Source organism: Contarinia nasturtii, unplaced genomic scaffold, assembly GCF_009176525.2.
Source record: "Contarinia nasturtii isolate CC-2019 unplaced genomic scaffold, AAFC_CNas_1.1 Cnas_scaffold_1240, whole genome shotgun sequence".
Taxonomy (NCBI): Eukaryota; Metazoa; Arthropoda; class Insecta; order Diptera; family Cecidomyiidae; genus Contarinia; species Contarinia nasturtii.
The window spans coordinates 696,299-722,309 of record NW_022198581.1 but is presented as its reverse complement, the minus strand read 5'-3'; the positions used below and the strand labels follow the sequence as shown (position 1 = coordinate 722,309).

The following is a 26,011-nucleotide window of genomic DNA, read 5'->3' as shown; positions in this document are numbered from 1 at the left end:
ACACACACAAAAAAAACTGAGTTTAAGCGTCATGCTCCTGGATTGGAGTTGTTGTGACAATGTAGTGCACAATTCTTTCAATTCTACAAGTGCAACTCAGCCAAAGCAGGCTAAAGAATCGGCAGAAAAAAAAACGTTGGAAAAATGAAAGAGGTAGAAAAGGAAGAAAAGAGCGGCTCTTTAGAAGAGAAACTTTTACAACATTTTCAACAAGCGTCATGTTTGTGTGCTATTTTTTTTCTTGTGCCATTCCCGCATGTAAAACTAGAACTGAACGAGAAAATGACTGCGACTTTGAAAACTATTAAGGTTAATTGTAGACGTTATTCGACTAGTATTCCTAAAAGATTATATTGGAGCCAGCAGTTGAACAGTTTTTTATATATGACTGAACATATATATGCAGCATGTGAATTTTACATGTCTTCGACGTTTTTATGGCTTCACATTTACAGCGCACACTCAGTCAGCCGAAATTTTTGGCTCTAAGCTATTTTTTTAAATTTACATATAGAATAAATAAAGGCGTGCGAACATTTTCAGTAAAACATTTTGTGACAATTGGCATTTAACTTGGATAAATGGCTTCTCAAATGTGTTGTTCATTCCTATACTTGATAGGATCAAGATGAGTTGAAAGACATCAATGTAGTGATGGGGTGAATAGAAATCAAATGATTGGATCACTTAACCGATGACGGTGGTCAAAGAATGGACCTATAAATACGCTTGACGTTCAGTGTATGAAATATTCATTAAATTTTCCTATAAATAGTTTTGGTACAATGTTTTCAGACGGGATGCTAATCGCTCGAATACGATGTGCGGATCGGTGGCCAAGTATATTTAATATGTGCCATTGTTTGAAAAATGAGCCCACAATAAGAAAAGAAGCTCAAATAGAAAAATAAAATAAAAACAAGAGAAGTTGAAAGCAAATCGGAAATCGTTAGCGAATACTTACAGAGCACTTTTCCATACTTTGGTCTGAAGTGATTAGATGTTGGATTAAAGTATACAAACACACACACATATATATAGTTGCCAATTCAAAAAGTTACATCACAATGCGCTATTTTCACAATATGGATTAAACGGTGTCCTTAACTATCAAAGTTTCTCATTTTCGGTGAAGTTAACGGAGCAATATGAAAATACCACAACTTAACTATTTGAAGTATCCGTTTTACAAAAAAAATCGTCGAATTCCCAAATACACAAGCATATTTTCACATCATAAATGAACGTATATAGCTGTACATCGGCATATAGTTGACATCGAAAAATCGGGTTTGAGAAATTCATTCAGTGTTTTGATGATTTCCAATATGATGGTGTATTTAACACAAGCAATGGGAACATTAAAATAAAGCCGCGAGATCACGATTTAATTTAAAATTTCGAAAACAATAAAACGACTTTTATGTCAAACTAGTAAATTTTTATTGTTATCATTTAACTAGGGTCAAATAAATAGTTTCATTTAATTACAATAATTTACGAAATGAAGCGATTAACCATTGTGAATTGCATTTTGTGTCTGACACTGAATTTGAGTTTATAAAACAAACGCGATATAATGAGATATGGTTAAAAGTCATTATTTTGAAAATAATCGAACAAATAAAAGTGATGGATTCCCATTGTGAATTTTATTTATTCAAGAATCTGCAGACATTTTCTACTGCTTTGGTTTCTTCGTCGAACACTTTAAATGTTGAAATTATGTAGGCTCCCATCGTTTTCCGTACGAAATGAGTTGAAGAATAGAATGAAAAAAAAATGGTTAAATAGATAGAAAAGAATCTATGCGCAAAAATGTTGGATAAAATTAATAGATTTTTCACCGTATTGTTACGATCGCCGACTATTTTAACGTGACTGTGTGCTTTAAGGGTGATGCTGCTTATAGAAGGTAACACATAAATTTTACTTTATAGCTCTTATTCATCTGTGCGTTGCGTTCCGTAATCATGAACCGTATTGCCGTCGTTTGAGCGCCAAAAACATTAACAACATTCTTTGAAATGGTTTGTGAATAATAGTAATGAATTTATCGATATCTTTTCATTCATTGTTTTCCTCTTCAGTAATTTCGTTTGAAGACTATGATATACTATCACACTCTTTCTATCGTTGAATTTATCACCAACAACCTAGGGGGTTCCGACTTATACGAATGTTCCATATGCGAGTGAATTTTTCATATATATTTTGCAAATGGAAACGAATGGTCGCGAATGTTTCATACAAATTTTGCAAATGGTGGCGGATGTTTCATACAAATTTGCGGACGGTGTCGAATGTTTCATACACATTTTGTGGATGGCGCATATGAAAAGTCATATTTTTACATTCAAAAAGTCAAAGTGACAGATTAGGTGACAGAGATTCAAGCCGAATTGATATTTTTTTGGTAATATTGAGTGAAACTCGTAATATAATCACTGTAAACGGTGCCTTCTGAAAGGTTTTTATTTTCATTGACGTAACTCTCAATTTCTTTTATATTATCTGAATTTATTTCTAAAATCTCACTTTTCGAATCGAATACGGTTTCTGAAATAATATTCAACAAATGCTCTTGTATTTTTTTCTTCGACTGTTTTTCAAATTTAGTTAAGAACAATGACATTGTGAACACAGCAATGTGTATGTACAAATGTCACACGACAGTTTGTCGCATCTAGCAAGACGTATGCGGCATTCGCGAATAGTTGCGAATGAAATGTACGAATTTTCATTGATGTTGATGCGGATGAATATACTTTACTTCGTATATTTCATGTATGAACAGGAAAATGTTCATATATTCCGTATAAAATGGCATTCGCATATAACAACATTATTATAACACGGGTACCAGGGTACAAATCATCACCTGATTATAGGTGGTTGGTGAACCCTCCCACTGGCCACACTAAACAGGGGATTTACGCAAAAGTCGATTGAATCTAGTGTACATCTATATTTAAAAACATTTTCTAAAGGGCTTTTAATTCCATTTGCATCAAAATTGATGACCGGACGGATGAATTTAGGTAAAAAAGACTAGCAAATTAAAAGACCTTTCAAATTTTTTCTGAGGCAGTAATCGGAACACATGGAAGTTGGATGACCAGCTATACCCTGATAGTGAAATATTCTTTGCAAAATGTGAAATTCCCTCCTCCTGGGAAAAAGATTCATCACAATAAATTCAAGATACATAAAGGATGTATACTCCGTCGGTGAACCGGTTCGGATAAATCGCGATGAATTGAATCGTTTGTGAAACTTTTGGACACGGACAGCGGAGACTTTGTGGTGCTTTGATCGATATACACTCTAATTTAGACTTGTAATATCCACGCAGTAGCGGAATAACGATTATTAACGATCGGAGAAAGAGTGGCACGTACAACAACAATAATACTACCAGCGTCGAGAATTGAGTATATATTTATTAAATCAGTTGGTGTCGTACTTTGTCCATTTAACGTTTTGGCCCATCTTTATCTGATAAATTCAGTTATTGACGATAAATTTATTTCGCGTCAAACTCCGTTCTTCTATCATTTAATGTCTTTTGGTTGGTCGTTGTGTAAATTGTGCGCATTGATATGAACATAGTTGGGATGATTAAATCGCAAATTAAATGTGTTACGAACTTCATGACGCATTAAACGATTTGCAATGCAATAATTTTTCAGTTGTGCTCATAAAAATTATGGGATCGATACGGTACAATAAAAAAAACCGGCACACACACACGAATAAAAGAGAAATCCCGAATATAATGAATTATTCGAATACGCCATTTTGAATTGGCAACATGACGATAAAATATTTTACATTCGAAGTAAAAAGTTTTGTTTCATCTGAACTTAAATCCGAATAGATTTGAGTGTTAAATGGTGTGCGCAAAATAAACTAGACAAATTTACAATTTCATCCACTTGGAATAGACAGACTAGACGAATTATATGGAGTTACCAATTTTTGGTGCTGTCCTGAATGCGCCGAGAAGAAAAAAAATATATGCACCGATGAGCGAGACAAGCAAATTCAACTGCAAATTATTTGAAAGTACATCATATTGATTTACGTTTATTACTTGGCACCAGACTCTTTATGCAATACTTTTTTAACGAAATTTAGCGCTTGCTTGTACACTTACACACGATGTTCATGTGATAGCTACATCAAAGACGACGATTACATGCTAAATTTTAGATACATCAAAATCGTCCATTTAAATCATGTATCAAATTAAGGCGTCGGGTTGAACGCAACTACCAAAAGCAATTATCACATTTTCCCATGGATGTTTGCGACGGTAGATTTTGGCCTAGTTTTGGTTTGTCTTGTTTAAATTTTAATCGATGCACGAATTTTTTTTATGGCTCTTTTCATTGTTTGTTTTTAGTCTATTTTCATATTTCTTGCTCTGGTCATGCATCACAATTTCGCCAAATTCATTTTGACTCAGGCACATTTTTGTCGATAAATATCATTTATTCCACTGATTAAATAATTATAAATTTTAAAAATAATTAATCAATGAACATATTAAAGTACTCAACTATAATATTCACGTTCGCCATTATCATTATTTCTCGACAGTCTGTGAATTTAATGTTCATTTTTCATTGACAACGAAAATATGTTTACCATCATGATAAATATTGTATTTTTTTCATATAAAAAAACTGAAGTAGAACATTTTTATTCTCATTCATTATCTTGAAAATAAAAACTCATATCAAAGCCTTGGCATGACTTGGTATTCAAAATTTAATGTTTTCAAAATTAAACAATCATAATTGGTAATTTAAGAAACCCCTCATAAAACCTCCTTTTCCTTAGCTTCCAAATGTCTACAACATTCATAAGTTTGGAGTCTGAACTTTAGACTATATGTAGATAATTATTTTTACAATTGTGAGTTTCATTCTTTCAATTACTCAATCCTTTATACATTTTATATAAAACAAAGTGTTGAAATTTAATCTCACACTTCAAAGATTTTGTTTATACAATTTACACCCAAAAAAAATTCTAGAAGTATTAGGAAAAATGAAATGTGCTTTGATTGTGTTTTTTCAAAATTTGACCTATTTAAAGCAATAGGAAAACTATTACAACGCCTATTATCCAAATGAAAAACACCATGAATTCCGGAATACGATCTTCTCGTTCCATTGATAATTTGATGTATAAAATTCTCTTACATTATAAAAGTGTTATTTTTTCAACAAATATAATAATCTCTCTAAACATTTTTTCATCATCACATAATTTATTTCGTGTGTTTTATCTTGCCCGGTAAAAAAAAAACAAATGAAAATAAAATGCGGAATCGAAAAAAAATTTAATTCGAAATTAATTTGGATTAATAAACAACAACAGCGAAAATTTATATGAGTGAATAAGCCAGATGGTTTTTTGAATGTTTTCCGTTAAATTATGTTATTATTTATCATCATATGTGGTTTTGGCATCAAACCAATTCAATGTATTTACAGCACGCATGCGTGAACGGCAAATATAAACAGCGACTTGATTGCTCATCACATGAAAATTACTAGTTAATAATGTAAAAAGTATATACAATTTAATTGTAACAGGTTTTATGTACATATCGTATGCGTCTCGGTAGAAACATTTATTTTTAATGTGGATTTTATCGTCATATATCATTTTTAGAGGGCGATTTTTTATGTGCTTATGTTTATCCTTATTCACATCACATAGCATCATAATTTCTATATTTTTTTTACTGCGAAAAAATAATAATATGTAATAATTTGGCCAGAAATATTTAATAGGTATTTTCATGAGCTGGAATTCAGAGATAGTCATTTCATCGTTCGATCATAATTCAAATTACCTATCTGTTTAAGTGTAATTAATATTCAACAATTGAGCGAAAATAAATTGCCAATTCACACAAAACATAAATAAGTAGCAACAATCCAATGCACAAGTGGTGAATTAACTTCATCATATACGGTGATGATTGCGATACATGTTGACAAATTTTATTTTCTTCAAAGCTGTGGTATTTTGCGATAGTTTTGCACAGCATTGCAATCATAGAAGGATATGATCAAAAATCGACAGAGGGCTTCCAAAAGTGGTCAATCCCACCTAACTTAAAACCTATGATTGCGATAAGAGAGCAATTAAAATTAGCACAAAAATCACTATGCCGCCTCGCTGTGCACCATCGCTAAATTGCCAAACAACATAAATAAGAGAATTTGATATTTGAATGTAATATAATAATCAAATAAAAAACCTCTATCGAGGTGAACAACGAGTGACGAAACCAAAATTTGAAACACAAAATTTCTGATATACATTTGTATATTCAAAACGTTGCAGAAATTTTCAATCTTTTATATTTTTTCTTGATCTATGGCCCAAGAGCTTTCCAACCATACATCAACCGGAGCCAATGGCCTTCTAGGTCTGTATTTCGTATATTTCGTGTATATATAGCGAGTTCGACTTTTCAACACACTAATGTGGTTTCGTCACTCGCGCGTACTGCCGTCCGCTGTGATATTTTTTTTGTGTGTTTCTATATGATTCTGCGATATATAACAAATGCTACAAACACCACAACATAATTTCAAATCCATTTTCTCGCAAATTCATATTCAATCCAACAAATATCTGTGTATCAATGAATATATTCGCATGAACGGTATTATATTGTGTGTTTCGAGTTAATTTTTGGCTATTATTGAATTTCAGTCAGTTAATTAAATGCCTTTAGTGATGCTCGATTACACACGACATACATATGTATTTGTAATTTCACTCGTTGAGCTTGATGATATCACTTCGCATGTTTCCTTTCTATTTTTGTGCATTTAATTGTTGTCAAATGAACTGTGACATTTTATTTAATTATTGCTTTCATCAATTATCACCACAATCAAGCCAATTGAAATGAACATCATTCCGTTTGATATTCTCATTTAGTTAAACGTAGCCGGTGTATGCAAAAGTGTAAAAAATTAAAGGCAGCTATTTAAAATGGTATCCAAAGGAAATCCATTTTGATAGAAATCAATGAATAGATAAAAATCGAAAAATTTAATTAAATGGAACACAGTATTCGAAAATCATTTAAGATAATTTCGGTGCCCAACATCAATGGCCAGTTTTATTGCTTTCCATTTCCACTGTCTGCGTTTGTTGAACGTTCTGTCATTCTCACTGAAAGCAAATGAATGCTAGTGTTTATTTGTGGTCGTATTTACGTTGCGTGCAAGTAAAAAACAGTGTACCAAAAAATTATCATCAGCAATCATTGATTGAAGTGATAAAGACATTGGGGCAACCGAAAACAAAATTTCGGGGCAAATTTCAAAAGCACGATTGCACTGGGATTTCTTTGTACAGTGTACATTTAACCTGAATATAACTTTTGGCAAAAGTAAAAGAAAAAAATCCGTGCATCGTCGTCGTCAGTGCTTTTGTACAGACACGCAGAGTTTGAATGGATATTTGCATAAGCGCAATCAGTAAGATCGTTCAGCATACACATAAAGGTACCGGCGAATAAGAAAAAAGGTCTCTTTTGCATCAAAGATTCCCCCATTTCGACATCCGTTTTGGTAAAACTAAAAAAAAAGATGCAACGGTTTACGCGAAAGCATACGTCTCTTATGAATCTCAGAATGAGTTGTACACACACGTTCCCAACATAAATACACCAGATATAGTATTCATCGCAATGCCGCATATATCTCGTAGAAAACGTGAGAATGGCGAATACGATACGAGTAGCAAAAAATAATATATATATATAGTTTATGTGTATACAAATGGGAAATGAGAAAAGAGAAAAAGTGGCATGTATTTCGCTATGTTTAATTTGACCATCAAAATATATGGATACGGTTACGGCGAATAAATTCTCAAATTGAAAACAAGAGGAGTAGCTGGAATTCGGAAATGCAATTGAATATTTTGACTCAAAGTTCTATCTGAACGAAAACACCATAGAACGCATACTTTCATTTCGGTTGGAATGCATTGGATTCGTTCAATGGTGGATGGAAGCAATCATAAAAATAATATTTGATTAGAAATAACGGCATTGTTTTTGTATTAGGATGCATGTATTGCGCTCAACAGGGAAAATCAATAGGTTAAACTAGTTTCTTTTTACCAGGCGTGCAGCAGCGCAAATGATACACAAACAAATCAAAGGCATGGAGTCATTGGTAAAATAATCACATCTCATGCAACCAAGGAAGAAAATGTCAATTTTTGCAACTCATGTGAGCGGATGCATGAGATTTTTTCTGTCTATTTCTTACAATACTATTTTTGAGTTACTTCGATCGATGATAGATGTTGGTGATGATTTTATGTATCGAACCCGAGAGTTTTGAGTTACACCGACAATACGAATCGGATGATGATACATTATGCATGAAAAGAAGGACGCATGAAAAAACAGTAATCACACTTCCATTGACGTGTGCAGTAAATGTTGTATGTAGCTTGCACCGTCATTTGTGTGTTGTTCGTTCAAAATTTAAAACAATGAGCTCTGGAAACAAAACGAATATTCACATAATTCTTACAATTGGAACTTTCAAAATTGTGTATAATATAAGGCAGCGCAAAAACACCAATGAAACAATCAATTGAATAATAGTTTTCGGTTAAATAAGAAAACTCGATACAAAACTACAAATTACGGGCAAATGAGAGCTCCACAGCACAATAGATACCGAGATAAATGTGCAAACAAAGAAAAACAATTTTTCATTAAGTATGTGCGACGTGCGTTTACATTTTGGGCACATTTTTTTTTCTCTCAGTTCTCTTCTCGATTCACTAAAATGTTATATCGCATACGATTTCATTCTTGTTTTGCATAGATTGCTGCATCTATCTTGAATGTTTTTCATTGTGTTTAGTTTGTTTTTCGTTTGCTAGTGTTTCTGGTCTTTGCCTTTTACCATCTTTGTTGGTGTTTGCTGGACATTTTTTTTTGCTTACGAAAAACTTTTCTTGCATTCTCTATCATTTGCAACTTGTAAGCCATGTGAATACAGATACATATATTATATATTGCATGATTGTGAGTGTATATATGTGTGTGTGTGTATGAGTGAAGCCTCTGTTCTCTTGATAACGAACATTTAACTTAACCCAAACGCCCGTTTACTTTGGCACATATATTTTTTTTGTTGAATATCTCCAACACCAAAGCTAACGCAACCAACAAAAAATAATGTCATTGTATTTCATTCTATAAATGTGTCATCAGTGTTTTCGATATATTTTGGCATCTCACACATAACACCAAAGCCGAAAAGTATGCTTGTGCGAATATATTTTATTTCTCTATCTCTGGTTGGTTGACAGAGCAGCACCAACAGTTGGCCGATGTCGTTGTCGTCGGGAAAAAAGCCCCCAAAAACAAAGCCATCTGCACAACAAAAAGTGGCTGCCAACAACAAAATAAATTAAGCCCGACACAGTTGAAATGAATATAAGTGCAAAGAGCGCGCAAAACAAAATACAAGATTGAAACAATTTTTTTTTCAGCTAAAATAAATGAAAAATATTACTGTTTTGGCCTTTCGATGCTCCTGAGATTGAACATTACATTATATGCATTCTCTTTTTTTTTCTTGCTCCCCAAATTGATGTACATACGCATGGCTACGTATAAATGTATAAACTATATCATCATGATTATACACAAGTATCCACATTCAACGGCGGCTAAGCTGTGTGAAATATTTATCAAAACCATGTTATAAATTTTAAAAGATAAACCGTTTCATGACAAAAAATAATGCGGGAACTACAATACGATGTGCGATTTATTGACCACGTCTTTGTGCATAACATTCTACATTTCAAGTTCCATTAACAAACTCCAGTAAATTTGAACAAAAATAAATATAATTAAAGCTTTTTGATATCACCATTATTTTTTACTTTTACAAAAAAAAAAAACATGGAAACGTTGGATTTCTTATTTTTTCAAAAAGCAAGTCCAATCCCATGTGACCGATCAATTTCATTTGTTCTTAGTATTTCAAATATTTCCATAAGAATCAATAGCCTATGAGCCACTTATATCATTCAAAAAAGGCCAATGGGCTCTCAAGCAAGAGGGAAAAGGTCAAAATATTTTGATGTGGTTCTAGTGATGGGCAGCATTTTATTTTCCCGGGAAAAATGCCTGTTTTTACCGGCCTCGAAATAAACTCCCAATTTTGGATTTCTAGTATCTATTTGAATATTTGATGCCTCAAAAATGAATCTTTCAACTCAAAATAGACACTACATTTATGTGAAAAATGCAGGAGATGCGCGCAGTCAATAAGAATGTATTGTGACGTCACATATCTTACACCAAAACGCCATCTCTGTAAAACAGGTTAACTACAATGTAAAAGTATAGTAAGGATAAAAGAGGGGAAGAAGGAGAAACAGATATACGTTTGATTTATATTGTAGTAAGCGCGTTTTACATAGATGGTGTTATAAGTGTCTGTCCTTTGAAAAAATTGGAAAAAATCAAATATATGCATATGTGTTCAAAGGTTATGACAAAGAAAAAATTCAATTTAAAAAAGAAATAATCTATTTATTGTGAACAAACAAAAATTCGGCAATATTTGTCTTGTGTTCCCATTTCACACTAAAATAAAAAATAATCGAAGGGTGTTCCATCGAACGTTCAGATTTTTTCTTCATTTTTTCTTTCCATTTAATTTCATTCATGCTCAAAATGAAATTATTATCATCTTTTTAGATCTAATAATACTTTATTTTGCATATTTTCTTTTCCGTTCGACGTGAATTCGTTGTGAAAGATGATATGCATGTGTATAACGTTTCGTAAAAGTTCGTAAAAGGCAAAATCAAATCATCAAGTTTTGCAACACGTTCTCTCTTCTGAATTTCTGCACGGTGTAATTCATTTGAATTGTTTCCTTTGCATGGAGTTTTACACTCAATATGCAACTAACCATAGTTGAAATACACACAATGTGTCGGTAAAAAAAGGTAATATATTGAATAAAAATGAGCAAAACCAAAGGAATAGACAACTCATAGACGAATCATATCTGCGAATTGCTTTCACGCTACCCGAAAAAAAAAGAAAATGAAGAAAAACATGCTAGAAAAGAAAGAAATCTTTTGAATTTTTCACCTCTACACAATTTTTCTTTACAAAGTATGTGATTTTTGCATTATACGCAAAAAAGGCCATTTTATGCAATGCATAATATGCATTGAGAACAGAAGAACAAAAATACGAAAATAATCAAAGTAATTTGGTCGTACGCAATAAAGTTTTATATATATATATATATATTTGTCGATGCTTCGGTATCCATTTCCGCCTATGAAAATAAAATACACCATCAGTTTTTCTTGTTCATCAATATACATTTAAGAGAGCCATCACTAAAACTTGTTTATTGCTTTTATTGCGTACACACAACGGTTTTCTTTTATCCGGGATACAAGATTATCGTCTCTTATGTTCAATTAGGACTGCGTTAAAAAATATTTTTAATTCAAAAATCAATTCCAAACAGGAGTCTATCTCTTTTCCACTTTCCCTTTCTCAATTCGTAATAACTTTTTCAAGTCGGTTAAAATTCATCACAAAAATATGTGCCAAATATAATCGCATTCCTTTTCAAATTCCACAAATGCTCATACATGAATAAATTACAACTGCTTTCATTTTGATGCATTTTGAAATTATTTCGTGATTTCTTATGGTGAAATAGTATTGTTTGAAAATACCAAGAGACTATGGTAACATAGACATTATTGTTACCAGACATTAGGTTTGCGCTATGGATATAGCGGCTGCTATTTCATAGCCGCTATTCATAGGCGCTATTTAATTCTTGTGCTGTGTGTAACACCGAGTAGGAATGTCATAGCCTACTATTCTTTTGTACATTTGAATGTGAGTAGGAGAGAGATGTAGAAAATAACGCACAATATGCATAAATGCATTAAAACGAGATAAATAGTGCCTATGAATAGCGGCTATGAAATAGCAGCCGCTATATCCATAGCTCAAACCTAATGTCTGATTGTTACCATCATCATTTTGAATATTGATTCTGGTGTTTATATAGCTTAGTTCACATCCCTTCTCATATATCAACTCTTCTTTTTAGATCTATTTCGCTCTCTAAATCATTTTAACATCCTTTATATTCTATCGTATTTCTCAATTTCCAATGATGAATGCAGTGCTCGTGTGCACATTGCATGCAAACAACTCAAACCAATTGTTTCACTATTTGCGCCATTCTAGTCGTGAAATTCCATTTAGGCTTTGCATTAAGAGCATCTAGGTACCACGCTATACGCTCATTCGTGGCGCTAATATTGCAATCTCATCGACTTTGCCACGATATCGGACACATATGTTCATTCATCTTTTCGTTCTCAATCAATGCTTTGCATCATTGAAATTCGATTTATTCATCTATATATATATCGAATTCAAGCTGTAATCGTCGTTTTCGCGTTTATTACTATTATTGTTATTGCAATTTCTGGTAGCAAAAATACAAAATCAAATGCGGAAAATATTTAAAAATAAACGTGCGTGCCAGCACGTGCACGTGAAAAAAAACTGCATCCATAAAATGTTTCACATATCAGTCCCTCTCTCTCCCTCCAGTCTGTGTTTGATAAATGCATGATTTTGAAGTTATAAGATGTGCTTCTGACATATGATGTGCAGATTCTTTTTTACAAAATTGAATATTTAATAAATACGGAGCACAACACAAGCGTCAAAAACACTCAATACGAAAACTTTTACATTTTATTGCTAACTCTTATAAAAATAATTATTTGTATCGTTTCATTTGATTTATTTTTCGATTTTCATCGGCGCACTGAAGAGAACGAACGCGATTTATATAATCAATATTTCTAACAAACTGTTTCATCGAAAATAGAAGAATTTAAACTGTACAATAAAGATAAATATTTGGCAGATAAAAAACTTTCACCAAAAACCCATCAACAAATGATGATTTATCTCATTTAATAATATATTTGAGTTGGTTTTTGGATAGATATAAATATAAAAATTGATTGAAATGCAATGGTAGAATTCGCACATCAACCACAAGTCTATCGACACAAAATCAATAATAAATGCAAAATTAACAAAAGTTTGATTGAAATCATATTGAATCAGATCTAATTAATAAATATAAAACAAAAGTAAGCGTTCGCATGAACGAAACTGTTCGCCGATAAATTAAAATAGTTGGAATGTTTTAAGTGAGCTTACCTTTGATTTTTGTGTGCAAAATAATTAAAATTAATCCAAAGTAATAGCTCTGCAATCGATAAAACATGTTTGTGCTTCAATAACGATGTCTGATTTTAATGTTGTGTGTGTGTTTTCTTTTTGGGAATTCTTTTTCTTGACTCTCACTCTCTTCGTTTATGCGCGCACCTTTGATTCTCGCATTGATTGTGGAAAATTCAATTAGAAATATCCTCGATTTGATGTTTTCGTCATCGTCATAATCATTGTCTTTTAATTAGAAATATTCATATTCGATGAGCACAAACTTAAATTCATGCTTACATCTATGCTGAAGGCGTATTTTTATCATTCGATGTTAAATTTCTTTAAAAAAAACCTCACTACATAGAAAACCATTTATGCTTTAAATTTCCTGTTTTTTTTATTCGATTCGATGCATTCTCATTTGGGCTGTGATCGAACACATAACTCTTAAATTAAAATTCAATAAAATTTAATTCACTTAAAATTACGCGGATTTTTTTTTCAATTATTTTTCACACATTTAAACACCAAGAAATTTAAATAACACACATTTTGAATGTTTATATTTAAGAGTAAAATACGGCAATTTGTCTGTTGTTTTTTCAATCATCGTAATTATTGCATTGGTTTTCAATAAAACATTATTGATACTGTCATCTGTCGATATCGATTGAGCACGTGACTCGTGCAATCGCACAAATTTTCCTTTTTCAACGCTGTTGCTTAAACGATATCAAGTCGAACACATTTTTATATGATCTAATTGGTACGTGTGCGGTGTTCAAACTGTTCATGCGTTTGTTGCTATGTTGTTGTCAGCTTTAATGTCATAATTCCTGGAACTGACGTATTCGTATGCATGTGGGAAAATTAATAGAGAAAAATTAAGTTATAATTAGTAAAATAAGCTGAATATTACTGAATAATTCGTCTCTATAAATATTTTCAGTTTCTATATAAGACCAATATTCTAATCTACAGAAAATTCGTTTAGAAAATGACCTGCAAAACATTTTAAGTGTTTTCATAAAATTTCCTTCGATCGCATTGGGATAATCTTCAATTCTGTTAGAGCGTCTCTTCGACGTTTTTGTTTTGAATAGTTTGCAAAAATTAAATTCTATTTAACTCTGTTAATATTTTCATCACGGTCAATTTCAGAGCTTTCACACAAAATCAAAGCAGAGTCAAACATTTGTTGTTTTTTTGTTTTAATTTTTCCACTTAATTAACATTTTAAGTGATCCAACATAAACCGAAATAGAATTTGGCCTGAGTAATTGTAGCGAATGGGCACGAGTAAACAATTTTTCATTTGTTCAACGCAAGCTCAAAGATAGAAATAAAGATTCACTGTGACCACACAATGGTGACAAGCTCTGAGTGGAAAGTGTTCATTTCGTATGCTAAGCTGAAGAAAGTTGATATAAGATGTACTGTCGCCTCTTAGATAATTTAGTTTATTTGCAGAAATAAAAAATGTGAAACACAAGCAACCATAAACCATAATCAAGGCAGATTTTTAGCGCCAGAGAATTCCACAAACTGAAGTTTGTGCAGAGATTTCTACGTGTTAGATATAAAACTGCGCATATTCACGTCGCACATATTTTCTAAATTTGAAATGTAAACATGAACAATTTCGGAGAATCTAATGAAATTTGCATTCACACAAATTATGTTCGTCCACCAGAAATTGAAACACTTTTGACAGTCAATTGATTCAACGGTTTTGCAGTAGGGAGCCAGAGATGGTTTTATTCTTTCAATGAAAAAGAATTCAGATATTTTTCTCCAAAAAATATATGGATGAGAATCAGCATCTACTGTGACTGTGAAATGCATGGAAGTACATTTACGTATTTGTATGATTATTATGTCGCGCCATAATTCGGGTATGTGTGTTTTTCGATAGTTGGTGTATTCCGGCTATATATGAAGTTTGCTCGTGGATAGAAACTTCGATAAAATACTTTTTGTCTGCTTTGCTGTAGTTTGAAAAGAGTAATACTTTGACATTTTTTATTGATTTAAATGCAAATGTATGTAGAGATGTTTTGGAGAGTGTAATTGAAGTTTGGCTTTGACACGTTTTTGTATGCACTTTTTTATTCAATTTAAAGAATTGTTGAAATAATTAAGATTTTTAAGAACGCCATGGTAGAAGAATGTGGTGATTGATTTCATAAATAGCGAATATTTGGAACTTTCCGATTTTTTTTTTACTGTTTTTTAATTAACAGAAAAATTTTCGATTAACAGAAAAATTTTTAACTTTCCGATTTTTTTTTTAAATTCTTCGTGTGAACCGAAGAATTTTGACCTCTATTTTAGTATTTTAGACGTCTAAATTTGTGTATTCAGTTCTATTGTATGTTCCGAACTCATTTCGATGAAGCTTGTGAAGTTACCAAAATTCATTTACCAACAAATATTAAATGTTTTGATAGAATTGGTAATAAATAATAGCAATTCAAATATTAATGCCTTCAACAAAGTTCTTCCAATGATCGAATTATTTCAACGAATTTCCACAACTTTTTTTTTTCTTCATATAATATTTGGAATTATGTTAATACGTTTGTTATTAGTGAATATGCCATGTTATGACAGTTATTTTAGTCGTTCTTTATTTTTACGAACGGTGAAAAGACAGAAGTGAGAAAAGTCAGTAAAAAAATGCGTTGCAAATTTGTAAAACGTTCGGATACACCACGAAAATAGTTGAGTTTAAAACGTTTTTCATTTTTCGGAGTACACTTAAAATAATTTGCTCCAAATGCATTTTGTGTATCGCTTTATTGTTTCCTTTTCCATTTTATTTTATTATTCTACTCTATCTGTTCTATTTTTAGTCTTTATATTTTAACATATACACACCGTTTTCACAAAAATTGGTCGCCGTTAACAATCTTTTTGTTTCACTTTATATTCATCGAAACCATTTTCAATCGTCGTTTCGTGCCTATCATAATTTTATGCGCTTGCTTCTTCTTCGAATTGCTGAAAATTCACTTGGTTCAGTGTTTAAAATTTCCGTTTTATACACATTTTCATCCGGATACTTTTGACCGTGTTTATTTTGGTATTTACCACGTATGACCTTTGTTTATTGCACATTATGGAAAATATTCAAATTAATTCATTCAGAATGAAGAGAATACCGCAGAACTGATACCATCTACATGTGCAAAAACTATTTCTCCATATCTTTCATGATATGCAATCAAGAGTAAATGTATCCAACGACAACAAAATCATATGAAGCGAGAAAATTATCTCATTATTTTTTATGGTTCAAGTGCTCATACCCTCTAACGAGTGAAAATTTGTAATGCTCTTTTTTAGTCCGTGCATCATGTCTAACCAATAAAAAATTTAAATTAAGCCACAAAATCGTAAGAAATTTCGCAAACGTAACCGACTTTTATACGCAACTGAAAAAAAAACCCGTTAAATCGCCTTTAAATTCTCAATGATACACACAACACTTTACGATTTGAATTGACATCTGTAACTGTGGTGCGTGTGATGCGTTTTTGAGTTAGGAAAAGTAAATGTCACTATGTCCATTTGCAATTCAATTCTATTCATCGATGAATCGAACGGTTTTGGAACGCACTGCTGCCAATTGTGATAGTCTTTCACTCTAACAACGGCGACACGAACAATGTTTTTTTTATATTCTTCTTCTCGGAAGCTGTTTTGGCGCACACCAAAATCGTTAGTGATGTTTTCGCTTGAAAGAATCACGATAAACTGAATTCAACTGCTAATGGGAAGCATTTGTATACAGTCTATCCATCGTGGCTCATGCCCGTACCACCACACACACAGTTCGGCAGACTCAGTACAGCGCATTCTAAGAGCACGTAACACTTCACCGTGCGGTAGCTGGTTTGCTATATGATTGTACACAAACTCCGACGTCTATTATTCTCCATAGCACACTTTGTATACGTACATTTGATACAGTACGCTATATATTCGCATGTATTGAAACGCATACCAAAATTTGGATCATAAAGAAATTGCGATATTTTTGTTTAAAACAGTTGGGATCTATAGATGTTTCAACACTCGTCTATTGTTTATGGTTGAAAATTTAAACTTTGAACTTTCCTTTTAAAAAATTATGCCCATATTAGTCGCAATAAATACAATAAATTTCGTTAATTTTAAATTGACAAAAATAAAGGCTGGGAAAATCTCTTAATCTGGTTTTGTACAAATCAGGAATACATTTTGTACAAGAATAAATAGTTATTTTTATGTTCAAACGAATTAAATATCAAAACAAAAAACTGTACCAAAAAACCAAATTAAGTGAAAGATCATTTTGTGAATGTGTACAGCCTTGAAACTTTTCGGAAGTTATTTTGTAACCAAAAAATATTCCATTTTCAATTTAAACAACCACCGAAAAAGGTGAAACAGAAAAGCAAACGGGTTGAAATTGGACCATGAATTGTCTGTTTTTAATTTATTTCAGCTCATTATTACACTCCGTAATAAATTTGTAGAGTCAAACGTCATTTTTGAGCCATTTTACATAGAAAATCAATCATTTTTCATATAGAAAAATATCGATAATTCAGTGACTAATTGCGACTACACCCAAAAAATTGAAATTCAATCCATTATCAATTGGGTCAAACGAAAGTTGTCTTAAAATAGAATCAAGATGCATTTCGCGAGGATTAATATCACTGGTTCATTGAAATGAATTTAGCGTTTTGCATGCTTCTCTTTCAAACTTTACATCGCAACAAAATTAAGTTCATTTTGTTGAAAAGGGAGCGAACCCAATTCCGAATGAATATCAGAAAAGCAGATTTTTTTTTTAATTCAATGAAACAAATTTACAGAATGTTTCATAATGCTTCCATTCATAAGACAGAAAAAATGTGGACACTTTTCCATCAGAAACTGTTTTACCATAGCTATCTGTCGTCAAACAGATTTCTGCTGCAGAAACGTTGAGAATGTTACAAAAGGCCTTCGGTGATCATTTGATGTCGCAAAACAGAGTGTATAAGTGGTACAAAATGTTCAAAGAAGGCAGAGAACGCATTGATGACGAAGACCGTTCAGAACGACCAAACACGTCAAGAAAATCAAAGATCTTGTGCTCAAAAATCGTCGATTAATATTTAGAGAACTTGTTGATATTGTTGGCATTTCGAAAGGATCGATTCAAACTATTTTGAAAGACCATTAGCATATGCCGTCTCTGTGTTACTTATCAGGCATACACCTCAGGATCATTGGTATTTGAAACGTATTGTTGTTTATGTTACAAAGAGATAATGATAAAGAGTTAATATAAAAGGGTTAATACAAATTTGATGATTTTGAAAAAAACCATTCTTCTTTATTTTAAGTTAAAGGAATTTAACCATTGTAGCCAAATCGCATACTCTCATTTTGGAAAATTTAAATGAATAAAAACTAACCCTTTCTTTTGATGACAAAAACAAAATCGCTCAAAATACATGGAAAAAATCCTCCAGTTTATCCAGTGATGGTTTTTTCCTATCTGAATAGCGCTAGCTATTCGCAGCGTCTGTACAGCATTGCTGCCCAGATGCTAAATCGAAGCGGTGTTCATAAGATTGTTTAAAATTACTTAATGCAACGTCATCAAACAGCTGTTGATCTAATTTAGAAATTGTACGTACTTCTACTAAAACACACAAATAATAAAACAAATAAATATAACACGATAATACTAATTATTTTATAAAAATGTCTGAATACAGTTGTCAAAATTCAGTTCAATCAGAAATTGCTTCAAATTATTATAGAATGAAAATACTTTAATTTGCAATAAAATATAAAATGCGTCTGATTTTCTACTTCATTTTAAACGCGACATGAAATTCAGCTTACATTTTTATATTTTTAAATATGTATAATATATATGGATGTTGTGCTGGGAGCTTATCGAGTTGTTTTAGTCACAAAATTTATTTTTTTATTATTAACATCTGATTCATATGTTTTGCCATTACTTTGAGGCGTTTATTGTCGCATAAACAAAAATGAACCATTCCACGTCGAGACTACTGTCAAGCCCAATCCGGTGAAATACATCCAATAAGAGTGATGTACGTGTCAATTTGTGCCAAAATGTTTAAAAGCTTGCCTAGCCCCTAGATGTTGCCATGTTTTTAGTTATAAAATATGGAACATTTTTTTTCATTTAGCTGTAAACAAGTGAGATTATGTTATCGTCAATCTGCCGTCAATTCCATTTTGCGATTTTTCTATTTATATTTGCTGAGAAAATCTGTTTGCATTGGCCGAATAAGCAACAAATTTCAAGGACAAAAGTAAAAAAAAAATCGAAAGTTCATAGCCGCTCATAACGACAAAATATGACAAGATGTGATTCATCAATGTGAAATCATGACACACTTTGGTTTTTTCAATAGATGGAAGCAAACGAATTTCTTTGTTCCAATGTGAACATTAAAAAAGGATCATAGTTTATGCTTTGTGTTGTCAAATTTATTTAAAAATAGTTTTTGATCATCGGTATTTGATGTGAGCAATATAACTCAAGTTTTTTTGTACATAAGAGTGATTGTTAACCACAATTGTAAACCTCAGAGTTAAATTGCGTTTTTTAGCCCAATTATTGAATTAAGTAGGTCTTGATGAATGTAGGTAGAATTTTATTGAGGGGTTCAATACATAAGCTCGATACATTGGTACTCATTGGTACTTACCATTGATAACAGTCATTTTCTTATGCAATGGGCATTTACGATGTAATAGTTGCATGAAAATATCAATTGATCCAATGATAGAACGTTCATCAAGCTTAAAATCTACATTGATTGTCTATCGCACAGTCACTTACAAGTTCACATAACTAAAATTGTTTATCCATATCGGAGCATATGTTCTGTGCTTTAACAACTGTGAAAATATGCGTTCTTGATAAAGTTATAGATGAACGAAATGGCGAATGAAACAAAAATAATAATCATCGCGCATGAGATGAGTAATGTGTAATACATTATTCTCCATCGTTTTGGAATGAAAAAAAAAACGCAAGAAAAAAGAAACGTACGAAAATCAAACAGTCAAGTGTGAAAAAAGGGTCGCTGAAAAAGCATAACAAAAATAAAGCGTCGAATGATTTTCGCCGTTCTGCATTTACGGGCGAATTAAAGTTATTGGGCTGAATAATTGGAGGCCTGGAATGTGATGCTTCAAGTAATTTTAATGTTTGTTCTTCACCCGTTAGCGTTGGTGAGATGCAAGAACACTTATACTGGCTAAAATATACCTCGAGCACGTCGTTGAAGTTAGCATTCGACTTGTTCTGGGTATATTTTGGCAAACCATATAGTGTAAATATGGACACGAACAATAGCACGGACAATCATTAAAGAGTGAAAATTGTTTTCTATGAAAATTGAAATAGCTATTATGGTTTTACATCTCACAGAGTATCGTTTTCAACATTGTACAAATTCTTCGTGTTTTTTTTTTGTTTTCGCACATTCTCAAGGAGAAAGAAAACGATTTTTTTGGCGAGAATTTCTATTTCTTATTTTTTTTTTGGTTGAATATAATATTGATTTAAGGTGAACAAACAAAATCATTCACCTTAGAAATCGAGGATAGAAATGAAAAAAGATGATGCAAAATCAAATTGGTTAACGTAGGCGAATCAAATATGATGATGGAAAGTCAGTTTGCAAATTGTTTTGACGAAGATAACTTCATTTTCATTTACAAGTTGTCGTTTTTCACCACAACGCGGTCGTTTAATAATTCAACGCAAGTAGTTGCTCTCTGTGCTGGAATAGATTAAACAGTGTCTGCTACTTTTCCATCAGTCATCTTTTTCTATGTTCATCGAAATGATTTTTCCTTTTTCGTTTCTTTTTTTTTGCACATAGTTTGCCTTCGTACGCGAAATTGGAAAAATGACACCTCTTACTTGCATAACATTTTGCTGGGCAAAATGAGTGAAAAGTGACATAGAGAAAGGTTGCGAATGAAGGAATGTTTGAATTGGTGTAATATAGCGATGTGAAGCGGGGTTTGAATTTGATTCTATTAAAAAGTGTTCGTTAATTTTGCAGCATTGGCATGTTCTACTCACAACCGACATACAAACATAGAAACATTGTAAGACTTATCGTCCAGCATTGAATTATGCAAGCGCATATTTTTGCGATGAATTTGTTCGTTGGTATCCCTTTGAATTTGCTCTTTATTTCATTTCATTTCATTTGGTTTCATAATGAGGTGTGTTCGTGAATTGGATTAAGAAGGAGATGCTATAAAGGTGGGCAAACATTGATGGGATTTTTCATTATAAATCGTCATCTCCTTTTCTATTCGAAATTTTTTTTTTCGCTGAGAAAATTGTCTTGATGTTTTTATTGAAATTTAACAAAGTAATGTGAATGGAATTTATGTGCAAAAGTACTTAGCGCCAATATAAAACAGAATATTGTGTATTCAATGCATATTGATTGTGTGCTTGCTTTTTTTAACTTTCCTATTAAAGCAATCGTTTACCGCCACAGCCAATCATAACCAATCAAATACTGTTTTGTTGATTATTAAAATCGCTCTCCGATCTCGAATCGCCTGCTATATTCATTCAACGCAATGCATGCAAAATAAATGTAAGTCTTTGACAAATGCGTATTTTTTTAAATCATTTTATCCATAGCTGTCCATGTCGATAAAATGGATTACTTTGATCAAGTTTTCATGTCAATTATATGATAGATGTCAGAATGAAGCGGTAGTCGAATATGTTTACTAATTTAGTGGACAAAAAGTTTATTTATGTATGTCCATGCGTGCGTATGTTGGGTATATACCGAAAATGCAATAAAAATCCATCAGTCAAAAATGCTCACAAACACACAAAACAAACTAATTTATTTTCGATATTTGACTTAACGGGATCGGATGGGAGGAAACGGACAACAAAAACTAATTGTTTATTTTGAACTGTGGCTTTGAGTTACGTCCTTTGAACGGTATATGTACTGATGAGGGTGGTTTAACAGAGAGCAGTGCTCGGTGTATGTATCGCACGTATGCATCGTTTAAGCCATCGCCTTTAAGCGATAAACGACAGCCTGTTGTCGACAGTGAAAGGGGCTTGATATAATGTTACCCGTCTGAAAATGGTTTGTTTAACTAATCGATGAGTTGACCCCCTGTTTTGGACAAAAACGACTGAAAAAAAAATTCAATCAACTTAAGTGAGTTAATTATCTTCGTGTTAATTTGGTTACATTCATTTTGGTTTTGAAGCGCTTCTTCATTTCCAGGTTTATTCTCAATGGCAAACATTTAAAATTGTTTAAAATTAATGTTTTATAAAAAAAACTGGGTGCCTTTATATGAAATACCCGAATTTTGTCTATATTGACTTGTATCTATATTTTCCTTCAAAATATATGCAACAACTATTGATAAGATTTCATTGGTGCAATTTTGTAAATCACATTATTTTCATGCGGGTCATCAATCAGAGAAAAGCAAAAGTGTATTTGCGATGCGTTTTCAATACAGCGATGCTAATAATCAAGCGCATTCATTTGGAAACATGCGTTTTCATCGTTTGTTCCGACCACATCATGTCGAGAAGTTAGTGGAACCAAGTTATATTCCAAAGAAAGTACGAATAAGAAAGAAAGAAAAAACGAGAAAGTTTTATTAAGAGCACGAAATTCCACAAATAATTGCATGTAATGCATGAAATGCGCGTACAATACAAATGCAAATATTTCTATTTGTCGGGCTCAGCCGTTAAATCATATAATTCAATTTAAAAACGGCTTAAAATGTAAAGCGAACTGAAAATCAGTTTGTTGAAAAGAAAATCGTAAATAATTTTCTTGTGGTTTCCGTAAAATTGAATTTCTAATAGAATGCACTTTGTTACTACACAGAAATACCGAACAATTCGTTTGTTGATTGATTCAGTCTCGAATACTAGGGGGTAATAAGTTTTGTATTTCCTTAAAAATATGCCATACGATAAGTGAATACATAGCATCAAATTACGTAAAACCAATTCTACTATCACATTCACTCGAATATGGCTCACAAGGGAGATGAATGTGTTGTTAGCTTCTGTTTTGAATCCACATGATTTCCCCCTAGCTCAAAATCCGTCGCGTATTTTCAATTTTAAATTGATTTTTAGTTGCAATTTATATTTGTATATGTGTAGTTGGTTATGATGTGTTTGGTGTGGCAAATAAGGAGATACTTGTGGCGGTCTTTCCGCTTTATGTAGACAACAGCAATACACATTGCACATCGACGTAAATTGCAGTTACGATTCCGTTACAAAGGCTAATGTGCACTGAAGCCATACATTAATTGTGAACTGTAAAGATGATCAAAAGAGAGCAAATGGCCGTAACAATATTGACGACAAACGAAACATGTAGACGTAAAGTGCACATAGTATATAAAACAATAACGAATGCAAAGTAGGGAAACTGTTTGTTTGATCGAATAAATGATAAATTAAAACGAATAAATCGGACGAAAGAGAAACAAATCCGTCTTTGATGAGAAAAAAATCGTTCATTATTCAACATTTTTTTCCATTTCTTTGCATTTGTTGACCATTTTCCTCTGTCAAACTCTGTTCTCCATACAAAACGCATTTATTTTGTCATTCTTTTTTTTTTGCAAGCATACATAATAATGAAATAGGTATTGATCACGGTGCCGTATGACCCGTAACTCCATCTATAGATAAAAATAAAGAAATTTATAAGGTTCAGCCTTATTTATTATTAGATTAATGCTTTCCATAAGAGGTGATATAAAATTAATAAAGACTTGAACTATCTTACTGCGTAAGTAACATTGAAATCTATAAAAACCTTATTATCATGAAAATGACGTGATAATGTTTTTATAAACTTGGTCTATTTGACACAAAACAAGACAATGAGCAGGCAAATGGAGTGACAGCACAATCAATAATTTTGTTCAATTGAATTTGAAATATAAAAAAAAAACACCTCAAATAGTTTTCAATCAAATAAAATACTGGAAAATAAAATACACCGTGAACGAGTGGGAGGTGTTTGCCCAGATAATTTCATTCGAATGAAAAGTAGTGTTGAATGCATTTAAATTTTAATGATATATTTTCAAAATCGAACAAAATACACGTGAAACGATGCAAATTTATTAAATGGAAATCAATTGAAATTGATGCAAACGCGTAAATCAAATATGCATCTGAATTCTGGTTTCATATATATTATTCACCATAAAGACATCAAACCATTCACTTTCTACATGCATGGTGAAATGCGAGATGTTTCGACTGATAATGCATAAATTCATTTCCGCATACGCGTTTTATGACACTCGATTTTGTCGTTTTTCAAATTCAGTGTATTTGAAGGCATCATCGTTGTGGATCTGATAACAATTATATGCACAATTCAACAGTGGTTTGTTAACCGAACCATGAAACCCACTGACAAACCAAAAAGTATCAATATGACGAAAATTATATTGGATAATACCAATGAACTAGGTATTATGAGACAAACAAACATGTCAACTCTTTGTACTGTGGCTATTGCCATTTTTTGCTTCAGTCCCCCGTTGTTGTTGTTCAGACTTGTTTTGTTGTCGGGGAGTACGAGCGTATATGTATAGGATAAATGCATTTGTTCCAGTCGACTTTTTTGTCACTTAGCTAGCACTCATTTCTGTTTTTATCTCCAAATCGGTTCAGCAATATCTTGCTTAAAATGCTTTTAAGTTTTAAACAACTTTTACATTTCAAATTCAAACTGTAATGTAATATTTCGTATTCGTACTCAGAAGGCGATTTTATACGGGTGAAAAATTTCGAAAATTTTTGGATATACAAACGACAACAGTCATATGTTCTGGCTCATGAATCCAAGACCTTTTTTGTTGGGGAAAATTTTGATCTTTCTCCTCAAACCCAAGACATCAGAACCTATGACAGGAACCACACTAAAACATACATTACTAGGAGCGGCACGTCTAGCAACGCTTTTCGTGAGTGAAGTTTTCATACCCTGTTTTTATATGTTGGTGTTTTATGACCAGCGAAACTTGGTGTTTGGTTTCACATTGCTCATGTTGCATGCCACTTATGTGTTCATGACACAAAATATGTTGAGACATGGTCGTAATATTCGATGTCGTGTCTCAATTTAGGGTTTAGGCTAAATCTTACCCACGCTATTGCACACATATTCACATTATAATGAATAAAGTTGCGGCATCACCATAAGAGACTACACGCTATGAACAATAAACAAATCTATTAAAAATTGTTGAAAATCCAAGTGCCAAAAACGAAAAGTGAATATTAAATTTTGATAAAAATGTGTAAATAAAAATTTATTAGTGTAATGGCGCGAACCGAGCGCAGTTGAGCCAGCACAAGTTAAATATTTCACGAAAATGTAAGACAAATAACTGCAATATGTGCTGAATTGATATTGCACGTTCTATGCATATGCGAGTACATCGAGTGTTGTATGTGTTAGGGGATACACATAACGACATATATACATATAAAATATTTCGAAATACTTCGATAGAGTCAATATTGACGATTTCTTAAAACCATTGCGGACCTATTTTATTTCTCTATATATTTTTTTGGAATGATAACGAGTGTTT

At 32.3% G+C, this 26,011-nt stretch overlaps 1 protein-coding gene across 3 annotated transcripts in view; it reads right to left on the bottom strand.

Moving 5' to 3' along the window:
- LOC116345054 (zwei Ig domain protein zig-8) overlaps positions 1 to 19,176 on the bottom strand; it is a 107,688-nt gene extending 88,512 nt beyond the window's left edge. The window contains exons 1-3 of one of the 3 annotated variants that reach the window (XM_031774099.1): positions 19,140 to 19,176; positions 18,778 to 18,980; positions 13,316 to 14,163 (exon numbers count right to left, since the gene is read on the bottom strand). In XM_031774099.1, coding sequence (XP_031629959.1) covers positions 13,316 to 13,382 — 67 coding nt within the window. In that variant the 5' untranslated portion in view covers positions 13,383 to 14,163; positions 18,778 to 18,980; positions 19,140 to 19,176. Of the gene's footprint in view, positions 1 to 13,315; positions 14,164 to 14,323; positions 14,476 to 16,201; positions 17,045 to 18,777; positions 18,981 to 19,139 lie in introns of those variants that run through there. The other 2 variants (XM_031774097.1, XM_031774098.1) reach the window with 2 other exon arrangements.
- Positions 19,177 to 26,011: the final 6,835 nt, after the last annotated feature.